General features: G+C 44.7%; 1 protein-coding gene across 1 annotated transcript; it reads left to right on the forward strand.

Moving 5' to 3' along the window:
- Positions 1-10,262: 10,262 nt before the first annotated feature.
- Positions 10,263-11,313, forward strand: LOC123412882 (transcription factor bHLH78-like). Its single transcript, XM_045105842.1, has 4 exons — positions 10,263-10,607; positions 10,724-10,969; positions 11,081-11,133; positions 11,227-11,313. The coding sequence occupies exons 1-4, from the start codon at positions 10,263-10,265 to the stop codon at positions 11,246-11,248; spliced, it is 666 nt and encodes a 221-aa protein (XP_044961777.1). The 3' UTR covers positions 11,249-11,313.
- The last annotated feature ends 641 nt before the right edge of the window (positions 11,314-11,954 follow it).

An 11,954-nucleotide genomic window follows, 5' to 3' on the forward strand; every position in this document is an offset into this window, starting at 1 on the left:
GACGGAGACTTGCTGGTGTTAGTTTTTCCCTTGAAGAGGAAAGGGTGATGCAGCACAGGAGCAGTAAGTATTTCCCTCAGTTTGAGAACCAAGGTATGAATCCAGTAGGAGAATATCGTCAAGTCCAGAGTACCTTTCACAGAACCTTTCTCTAAGTCTGAAATGGACAAGACTGTTCAGGATATGCCCATTGACAAAGCTCTAGGTCCTGATGGTTTCAATGGGCTTTTTTTCAAGAAATGTTGGCACATTATCTCGCGTGAGTTTTATCATCTTGCTGCTGCTTTTCATGCTGGTCAGGCTCAGCTTCAGAACATGAACTCCTCTTATATTACTCTTATTCCAAAGAAGAGATCACCTGAACATGTGGGAGATGACAGACCAATATCACTTACTGGAATGGGTCTCAAATTTCTCTCCAAAATGATTGCCAACAGGCTACAGTTGCAGATTGTGAAGTGCCTTCACAAGAATAAGTATGGTTTTATCAAATCTAGGACCATTCAAGATTGTGTGGGATGGACTCTGTAGTACCTGCACCAATGTCATCAATCCAAGAAACCTATAGTTATTCTTAAGCTGGATTTTGAAAAGGCCTTTGATTCTGTGGAACATGAGTTCATTTTCCAGATTCTTAAGCACAAAGGCTTCAATGACAGATGGATCCTTTGGGTTAAGTAGCTCCTAACTTCTGGCTCATCTTCTGTTTTGATCAATGGTGTGCCTGGAAAGAAGTTCATGTGCAAGAAAGGTGTCAGGCAGGGAGACCCCATGTCTCCACTGCTTTTTGCTATTGCTGCTGATTTTTTGCAAACTCTGGTTAATCAACTGCTGGTGGAGGGGCTGATACAGCTGCCCATACCTTGTCATGATAAGGATTTCCCCATAGTGCAATATGCTGATGATACCCTTATCATCCTACCTGCTGATAATCCCAGTTGTTGCAATTCAAAAAAATGCTCTTACTTTTCTCTCAGTCCAGTGGATTACAGGTGAACTACCACAAATCTGCCCTTCTACCTGTTAACACTTCTCCTCAGCATCTACAGGATCTGGCAGCCTCCATTGGTTGCAAGGTGGGATCTTTGCCCTTCACATATCTTGGCCTTCCTGTTGGGACAACTAAACCAATAATCATTGATCTCATGCCTCTGGTTCATAACATGGAAAGAAGACTCAGTGCTAGTTCATCTTTTCTTGCTCGGGGGGGAAGGCTGCAATATTTAAACTCAGCCCTGTATTTTGTGCCTATCTTCTTTCTATGCAGTCTGGATATCCCACCAGGCATACTGAAGCAGCTGGAGAGGATTCAAAGGCAATGTTTATGGAGAAGAAATGGGAATGATCATGCACCCTCTCTTGCTGCTTGGCCTCTGGTGTGCATCCCTAAAAATAAATGGGGGCTAGGGATTATGAACCTAGCAGTCCAGAATGAAGCACTACTGCTCAAACATGTTGATAAATTCCTTAATCATGCTGATATCCCTTGGGTTCACTTGATTTGGAACACTTACTATAATGACACAGTACCTCAGGGAACTGTCCTTTGTGGTTCCTTTTGGTGGAAAGGTATCTGTAAACGGCTTGACAAATTCAGATCAGTTACATATGTTCTGCCGAACAAGGGTGACTCCTTCCTATTTTGGTCTGATTCCTGGTTGATTGGAAACTCCATTATGCCACTGGCTGCCAGATTCCAAAGATTGTTTTCTTTTGTGGCTGATCCTTTCTGCACAGCTCAAGAGGTCTTTACAGCCTTTTATGATGACAGCATGCTCTCCATGTTTCACTTACCACTGTCTGCTCAAGCTTATCAGGAACTGCTTTCGTTCCAATCTTTGCTTCAAGACCTTGTTCTTGATCACCAGGCCTATGACAGATGCGTATGGGGAAAGGATGCTAAGGTTTACACAGCCAAGTGTTACTATGCTCATATTCATAGCAGTATTATACCAAACCCTTTACTCAACTGGATCTGGAGAAGCTGCTTTACCATGAGGATTAAGATGTTTTCCTGGATGCTCATCATGGACAGGCTAAATACTCAAGATATGCTTGAACGGCGTCACTAGAATGTTTCTGACTCCAACCTTTGTGTTCTGTGTCACGCTCGAGTCAAGGAAGACAGAGATCACTTATTCTTCAACTGTCTTTTCAGTACCAGGGTTTGGAATTACCTGCAGATCACATGGCAGGGTCCATCCATGTGGAGTGCTGCTGTTGCTGCTAAAAGGGACTTCCATAATCCTTTCTTTGCTGAGGTGGTCTTCACTGCATGTTGGAACATCTGGACTATCACAAATGCAAAGGTCTTCAACCAGGAGCAGCCAAAGTTCAGAAAATGGAGATCTGGATTCATTCATGACATTTCTCTGTTAGCTCATAGAATTAAGGCTAGTTTCAAGGATGATCTCCTTAAATGGGTTTCCTTTTTGCCTCCTTGAGGTTTGTAATGTTTGCTCCTCTTCCCCTTTGTACATTCTAATTTCCTCTTGTACATATTGCTCTCTTATATGGGAATAAAGGAAAAATGGACGTGGGGGGTTTTCCCTACAGTAGCCGGTCAAAAAAAGTCCAGAGTACCTGCACAAACACAAAAGAGCTTGCATCCAACGCTATAAAGGGTTTGTCAATCCCTTCAAGATTGATTGCAAAGTGAGATCTGAAGGCGAAAAGTGCAACGAAGTAAAAGAGTAAGGCCGAAAATATGGTGTGAAGTAGACCCGAGGGCCATAGTGTTCACTAGAGGCTTCTCTCAAAATAGCAAATAATACGGTGGGTGAACAAATTACTGTCGAGCAATTGATATAACCGCGTAAAGTCATGATGATATCTAAGGCAATGATCATACATATAGGCATCACGTCCGAGGCAAGTAGACCGATACTTTCTGCGTCTACTACTATTACTCCACACATCGACCGCTATCCATCATGCATCTAGTGTATTGAGTTCATGACGAACAGAGTAACACCTTAAGCAAGATGACATGATGTAGATGGATAAACTCAAACCAATGATGAAAACCCCATCTTTTTACCCTTGATGGCAACAACACGATGTGTGCCTCGCTACCCCTTCTATCACTGGGTGAGGTCACCGCATGGTATGAACCCAAAACCAAGCACTTCTCCCATTGCAAGAATCATAGATCAAGATGGCCAAACAAAACCCACAACTCGAAGAGAATTACAAGGATATGAAATCATGCATAAGAGAGATTAGAAGAAACTCAAATAAGATTCATAGATAATCTGATCATAAATCCACAATTCATTGGATCTCGACAAACACATCGCAAAAGAAGATTACATCGGATAGATCTCCATGAAGATCATGAAGAACTTTGTATTGAAGATCCAAGAGAGAAAAGAACCCATCTAGCTACTAGCTATGGACCCGTAGGTCTATGGTGAACTACTCACGCATCATCGGAGAGGTCATGGTGTTGATGAAGAAGCCCTCCATATCCGAATCTCCCCTCCGGCTGGGCACCAAAATGTGCCCCAGATGGGATCTTGCGGAGACAGAAGCTTGCGGCGGTGGAAAAGTACTTTCGATGATCTCTTGATTTTTCTGGGATTTTAGGGAATATATAGGCGAAAGACCTAGGGCAGAGGTGGCCCAGGGAGCCCACAAGCCTGGGAGGCACGCCCCCATGGCCGCGGTTAGGGGGCTTGTGGGGTCCCTGGTGGCCCCGTGCCTTGGTTCTCAAGCTTCCCAATCTTTTTCTGTTTCGAAAAAAATTGTTTTGGAAGTTTTGTTCCGTTTGGACTCCGTTTAAAATCCTCCTCTGAAAGGGGTCAAAAACACGGAAAAAACAAGAACTCGCACTTGGCACTGAGTTAATAAGTTAGTCCCAAAAAGATATAAAAGGCATATAAAACATCCAAAGTTTGACAGAATAATAGTATGAAACCATCAAAAATTATAGATACGTTGGAGACGTATCAAGCATCCCCAAGCTTAACTCCAACTCATCCTCGAGTAGGGAAGTGATAAAGACTGTAATTTTGATGTGGAATGCTACCTAGCATAGTTGCCCTTTGCAACTTCTTTCGTGTGACATGAATGTTCGGATCCGTTAGATTCAAAAGATTAGTTTGCTATTGACATGAAAACAATAATACTTCAAGCAAACTAGCAAGGTAATTATGAACTTTCAAAATAACAAGGCCAAAGAAAGTTATCCCTACAAAATCATATAGTCTGGCTATGCTCCATCATCCCCACACAACGAATTTAAATCATGCACAACCCCTGTAATGGCCAAGTAATTGTTTTCGCACTCTTACTTTCTCAAACCTTTTATAACTATCACGCAATACATGAACATGAGCCATGGATATAGCACTATAAGTGGAATAGAGTGTGGAGGTGGTTGTGAGACGAAAAGGGAGGAGTTGGTCATATTGACTCGGCATATCAAAGGGCTATGGAGATGCCCATTAATAGATATCAATGTGAATGAGTAGGGATTTCCATACAAAGGATGCACTAGAGCTATAAGTATGTGAAAGCTCAAAAGGAGAACTAGTGGGTGTGCATCCAACTTGCTTGCTCACGAAGACCTAGGGCAATTTTGAGGAAGCCCATCATTGGAATATACAAGACAAGTTATATAATGAAGATTCCCACTAGCATATGGTGGTGACGGAACGAGAGGCTCTCAATCATGAAGAACATGGTGCTATAATGAAGCACAAGTGTGGAAAAATATAGTAGCATTGTCCCTTCTCTCTTTATCTCTGTTTTTTTATTTTTTTATTTGGGCTCTTGGGCCTCTTTTCTTTTCTCTCTTTTTTTATTTGGGCTCTTTGGCCTCTTTTTTTTCCCTCACATAGCACAATGCTCTAATAATGATGATCATCACACTTTTATTTACTTACAATTCAAAGCTCAGAACAATGATGATTCGATAGGAAATGCCTCCGGCAGTGTACCGGGATGTGCAACGATCTAGCTTGGCGTATGACGTGGAAACATCTTGCTTGTTATCTTACGATCATGCAATGGCAATATGAGAGTGACAGCACAAGTCATGAGACGGAACGGTGGGAGTTGCATGGCTATATATCTCGGAATGGCTATGAAAATGCCATAGTAGGTAGGTATGGTGGCTGTTTTGAGGAAGGCATATGGTGGGTTTGTGCACCGGCGAGAATTGCGCGGAACTAAAGAGGCTAGCAATGGTGGAAGGTGAAAGTGCATCTATACCATGGACTCACATTAGTCATGAAGAACTCACATACTTGTTGCGAAAGTTATTATTAGTAATCGAAACAAAGTGCTAAACGCATACTCCTAGGGGACGGGTTGGTAGGTGTTAACCATTGTAACATCCCAAAATTATATATAATTATTAGATTGATTGTTTGTTTGTTTGCTGAGTGACTGAAACTTGTGTGAAATTTGAAACTTTTCGAAACTTTTGAACGAGAGGGAATAAAATGACTTTCCCCTTCTCCGGCGAATTCAAATTAAAGCTTTTAAAAGCAATGAGAGAAGATGACATGACTTCTTCAATTATACAGAATTTGAACGGAGATATTTGCGTTGAATTGTTTTGCTTTTCCATTTTTCCATCGCGCGAGAAATGTCCGGAGAAAACTCTCTTGCACGCAAGAGAGAGAGCGGAGGAAAATGACACTCCAAAAGTGCGAGCAATTTTTGAAATATTTGAGCAAAGAAAAACCAAAATTATTTTGCAAAAATAATTGCAAAAAGAAATAAAACAAATTGGGAATTTCTGAAAAAAAACATTTTTTTTTCAAGTTTTTATTTTGGCTTTAAAAAAATGTTATTCGGGTAGAGATTCTTTTTCTGATTTTTTTTGATATATAATACCATATATGGATATTATGATTTATTTCCTTTTATTTAGTTTTTATTTTCTGTCTCGGGAAAAACTTAGAATTAGGAAGGATTATTTTTTTTCCATCGCCGCCCTGGGCGCAACTTAGCCACCTCGGCCGAATCCCCACCTTACCTGGGATCAAACCGACCCCCCCTCTACCCCTCTCGCTGGCCAGTGGACCACCCCCTGGCCGACACCTCTCCCCACGTCTCCTTTCCTTCCTCTCCTCCTTCCTTCTTCTCTGTTGCACCCAAGACCGAGCCTTCCCTAGCTCGGGATTTCTTCCCCCACTGCCTCCCTCTCCTTCCTTAGCCCGAGCCCCTCCTAGCCTATATAAAGAGCTACCCCAGCGCCACCCCGTTCTCGCCCTAACCTAGCCCTCGCCGCCGCCCTAGCCCTGCACCACCCCGCCGGAGCAGCAGCAGCAGCCCCGCTGCCCACCTTCGGCCACCCCGCAGGAGCGCCACTCGAGCCACCCCGCGCCACCTGAGGCACCCCGCCGCCGCCACCTCGTCACCCAACATCCCCCCCCGGAGATCTCCCTCGCCGCCCGAGCCACCTCGCCGGAGCAGCGAGGCTGCACCTCGTCTACCCCACAGGAGCAGTCCCGAGCACCCCCGGAGCCTTCTCTCCCCCCCCCCGACGCCTCCCCAAGGAGGAGTACTACCCCGCCGCCCCTTCTCCCCCACTGCCCCCGGAGCTCCATCTCCCCCTCACCGGCGACGTCATCTTCCCCACCGAGCTACAGCCACGGCCAGCACTGTAAGAACTCCCTCCTTAATCCTCTCTGTTTTTTTCTCTCTCTTTTGTTAGTAGCCGTTGGATCTTAACTAGCGGCTTAGATTAGATTTAGAAATACCCTTTTGGTTTAGTGCAGTAAACCAGCGGTTTATTCTTTCACTTAACTTTAGCCAGTAGATTTTGCTAGAGCTAGGCCGTTTGCTCCAAACCAAGAAACAAACAGCACCCGCAGCCAACCGCAGCTTGCCACGTGTACCCTCTGCTAGTTACTAGTAGCTGCAGTTTTCTGTCAAAAAAATACCGAAAACAGCAACTTTCAATCTTGTTTTCGCCACAACTTTATATCCCTAAGTCCAATGACATTGATTCTTTTTCCAGTAGCTGAAAAATTTCCTGTAGTTTTTAAAAACATATAATTTGTCTATGTTTGAAATTTTCAAATATAAGTTAGAGCAGATTTAGTTTAAACCTTGTTGTGCCTATTCCAGGAGTTTGAAAAATGATTTTGAGTTGATTCTTTTTTATACTGCTTTATAGTGATAAAATCTTACTGTGGTAGAAGTTTCAAAATTTTCAAAGTATTTTTACTGGTGTTTTCAACAGAAACAAGTTTCTGCCATACCGGCGCGCGATAAATTCTTTTGCTTAGGCCTTCGCAAATCATTACTTGTGATGTTATTTTTACCCTTGGTATGATTGAATTGCTTATGGTGTGCTTTGTGTTTGTATCGGTAGATCATTCAGAGTGCGAAGCGTGTTACTTAGAAGCGCTCGAGCAAGACAACTATCATCAAGGCAAGTCATCTTTGATCATGTTATTTTACCTATGTTTTCGATGCATGGTAGATCACCTTATTTGCCCAATTTGCATGCTGCCTAGGTACTTGGAAACTTTAGTATAAGGTGTAGTATCATGTGGTAGGAACACAACAACCCCGATACTTGGCCCCGGGACGACAATTTCTTAATGCTATGCTTGAGTAGACGGGTCATCGGTTGAGTGTATACCACGAGTGATGCGAGGTTGATATAATAATCAAGACCGGTTAAGACCAGATTTTCAAGACCTCGGACGCAATGCAACACTGGGTGAAGGACGGTTGATCGGCTCCCTGGAAAACCCAGTGGATGCCCGGGATGCTGGAGAGGCCATGTCATCCTACGGAAAGCTTCACCCAGGCTCAAAGAGATGGACGGATATTTTCAAGACCCAAGGCTTACCTGCACAGCCACAAGTCATTATGGGCTCTGGCTTGGTTGGACAATGCGGCGACTCTGGACAGGCAGTGCTAGCACATGTAGAAGAACGGTAGTAATGGATGGGCACCGACAGTGATTCAGAGGGACCCGTTGAAAGACCATGTTTTGATCATCCGGTCTTCAAACACCCTGAAGTGCGAGGACATACTCGGAGGCGATCAAATCTTGTGGGGAACGTGTCCAAAACTTGCCGTTGGTGTTTATTGGGACTCCACTCCCTTGACTGCTTATGCTGAGATATTTAAGGTATATATTAGTTTTACGCTATTTACATGTGATTGCACTTTGATATATACATTGATGTACTGTGTGTGCCAGCATGATGATCCAGGGATGGCACAGAAACACAGAGGCTTGACTCGTCTTGAGTCGGGTCGCTACAACCATCGCGTGATCTCGACCGCAACACAAAGGATGACAATCAATATATCAATTGTGCTCCGACTTCCTAACATAGAGGTTCACCATACGTGCATGCTACGGGAATCACTAACTTCAACACAAGTATTTCTAGATTCACAACACCCTACTAACATAACTCTTAATATTATCAAATCCACGTCTCAAAACTAATTGAGAGGAATCAAACTTCTCCTTCTACTCAATGCACATGAAGATGGACATTTTTGTATCCTCTTTGGGTATCTATCACCTTTGGGACTACTTTCATAGCACAAGCCAACTACCAAGTCATGCACCGTCGTGCTCTAAAAGATCTAGCACAAAAGATATTAGTGAAGCACGATGAGCATTCTAGCAAAATCATGATGACTGCGTGTCTCTCTCAAAAGGTGTGCAGCAAGGATGATTGTGACACAATGAAAATAAAAGACTCCTACGATACAAGACGCTAAAAGCAAAACACATATCATGTGGTGAATAAAAATGTAGCTCCGAGTAATGTTACCGATGGATTGAAGACGAAAGAGGGGATGCCTTCCCGGGGCATCCCCAAGCTTAGGCTTTTTGGTGTCCTTGAATTTGGCTTGGGATGCCTTGTGCATCCCCAAGCTTGAGCTCTTTCCACTCCTTATCTCTTTGTCCATGAGAACATCACCCAAAACATGAAAACTTCACAACACAAAACTTAAACAGAAACTCGTGATAACATTATCACAAGAAAACAAACTACCACCTCCTTAGGTACTGTAGCAATCTTGATTTCTATTTATATTGGTGTTAAATTACTGTATTCTCACTTTTCCATGGCTAGTACCCCCCCCCCGATACTATCCATAGTTTCATCAAAACAAGCAACCAACTCAACAAAAACAGACCAGTCTATAGCAATCTGTATACTTCGTATACTTCTGGTACCTCAAAATTTTTGAAAAATTACGAGTGCCTGGGAAAAAGGCATACAAACCAGAAGCAAAAATAATCAACTCAAAAGCTCTTTCTGAATAAAAATGAAAAATAATCTCGTCAGCGAAAAGTTTCTGTCTTTTTCCAGCAGGATCAAACAACTATCACCAAGACTAGTCATAAAGGTTTTGCTTGGCTCAAACACAAAAAGAAACACAAAAGATACAATCACAACAGAATTGTGATGGTGTGGATGCAAGAAAACATAAAGAAAAAGGTAAATTCATTGGGTTGCCTCCCAACAAGCGCTATTGTTTAACGCCCTTAGCTAGGCATATACTACTAGGAAAAGGGCTATAGATGATATAGACACTAATGGCGCACCAGACAAGTAGTCCGCCACTACTATATAGTAGTGGCGCACGATGTGCAGGTGTGCCATTAGTGTCATGGACAGTAATGGCGCACCACACACTCGGTGCGCCACTACTATATATTTTCTTTTTTGCAAAACTACTAATGGCGTACCACCAGCTGGTGCGCCATTAGTAACTAGGGTTACTAATGGCGCATCTCTTGGTGGTGCGCCACTACTATATTTTTTTTTGGCAAAACTACTAATGGCGCACCAGAGCTTGTGCGCCATTAGTAACCAGGGTTACTAATGGCGCATCTGTTGGTGGTGCGCCACTACTATAATTTTTTTTTTGCAAAACTACTAATGGCGCACCACCAGGTGTTGTGCCATTAGTAACCCTGGTTACTAATGGCGCACCAGCTGGTGGTGCGCCATTAGTAGTTTTGCAAAAAAAATATCTCCCTGCCACCTACGACCCCAAACCTAGCAAGCCCTCTCTCGTCCTCATCCTCCCTCCCCCGGCCCGAACCACCATCGCCGCCAGGGTCTCCATGCTCCTCTCCTCCTCCTCCTCGGCCAACTCCTCGGCGCGCAGGGTCTCCTCCTCGCCCGACCTTGCCGACGACCACCAGCCGGACACGCAGCAGCAACAGCAGGCCGACAATCCGGTCGCGCAGGTCGACCAGTTCCTCTCATCCTCATCTTCTCATCTGCTCCTCCATCGGTCGGTCGGCCAGGGAGATGGACGGCGACTACGTCTCCGACCTACTCGCGGGCACCGCGGGGCTCGACTTCGGCGTGCCGGACCTCAACGTCGGTTTCTTCGAGACGCTCTGCAGCGCCGGTGGCGCGGGCGCCGCCGGGCTCGCCGCCATGTTCGGGGACCGGGCGGCCAGGATGCACAGCTTCGGAAACGGCGGCCAGTTCGGGCCCGCGGAGGGGGGCGGCGGTGAGCTCGTCGTCGCGTCCCGGGAGGGCTCCTCCGTCTCCGACCCGGCGTTGGCGTACCGCGCGAATGCCAAGAAGCGGAAGGTGCCCTCCGCGGGCGCCGCCAAGGGCAAGGAGGCCGCGGCCACCTTCGCCAAGGTGTGCTCCGTTTCCATGGACTTTTTTCTTTCGGTTGTTGAGAAAATTCTGCCTTGCATTAGCTTGCTGGTTGGTTAAGGTTCTACCTGAAGGTGACGCTGGAATTTGGTTCGCAGATGGGGGTGGCGATGGGGCCGGACTCGAAGAAATGCAAAATTGAGGACGAGACGGTGAGGCCCAAGGTGGAGGAGGAGGCGGCCACGGCCAGCGACGGGTCGGCCGGCAGGGAGAGGGGCCAGAAGCAGGCGAAGGGCAAGGGCTCCAAGTCCAAGCTGCCGGCGGCGGACGAGCCGCCCAGGGACTACGTCTACGTCCAGGCCAGGAGAGGCCAGGCCACCGACAGCCACAACCTTGCTGAGAGGGTAATACTTCTACTGAAATTTTACTCTCAAGCGTCACTTTTAGCTGTCTGAATGAAAAGTTGTCAGTACAATTCTTTACTCGCTGTCCTCAATTGTGGGTTCATAGAACAGGTTAGAAGAGAAAAGATCACCCTCAAGATGAAGATGCTCCAGGACCTACAAGTGTACTCGTTGAGTCCAGCTCTCGTTGCTTTGCTATTTCTGGTGATTGAAAAGCGTGTATTGGCATTTTTTGTTTCAATGAGATTTCGTTGCAGGCTCTGCGTGATAAGAAATTGAAAGGGCAGCTCGCTGGAAAAGAGAAGCTAATCGGAATATCTGCCAAAGCTGTTGCGCAGGCTGAAAAGGTGTGGTAGTGTGGATTTGGTGTAGAATGTCTCTGAATTTGTTGCGGCAAACACATATAAATAGCTGAATAACAGTGAGCATGATACGATGGAATCTGGTATTCTGTAGTGTTGAATTACTACAATATGGTATTCTATCATAGAGCTCATCTTTAGTTTCCCAATGGTCTTTAGATGTTCACTGGCATAATGTGGATTTGTTTGGATGAAGTAATGGACTTATATTTATAGGATTTACCCCACATGTTTAGTGTGACATGGGTTTATCTAGTGTTCTTCCCAAAGAGGTGCCAGTCAATGAAAGATTGCTTGGTATTTTTCGTATGTATCTACTGTGTAGGAAGTAAAATTACTGTATTGGTGATACACTTTTTGGAGTTCCTTTAGGTTATTTCATACTACCTCATGAGTAACGATCGACATATCTACTCCCTCCATCCGGAATTACTTGTCGCACAAATGAATAAAAAAGGATGCATCTAGAACTAAAATACATCTAGATACATCCATTCTTATGACAAGTATTTCCGGGCGGAGGGAGTATTATTTTTGTGCCTCTTTGATGGACTATTGCATAAACTTATGGTGCTTATTGGCAGCAATATACCACTGGACCCTTTGAAATTTCCTCCTTTATC

This window comes from Hordeum vulgare, chromosome 7H, assembly GCF_904849725.1.
Source record: "Hordeum vulgare subsp. vulgare chromosome 7H, MorexV3_pseudomolecules_assembly, whole genome shotgun sequence".
Taxonomy (NCBI): Eukaryota; Viridiplantae; Streptophyta; class Magnoliopsida; order Poales; family Poaceae; genus Hordeum; species Hordeum vulgare.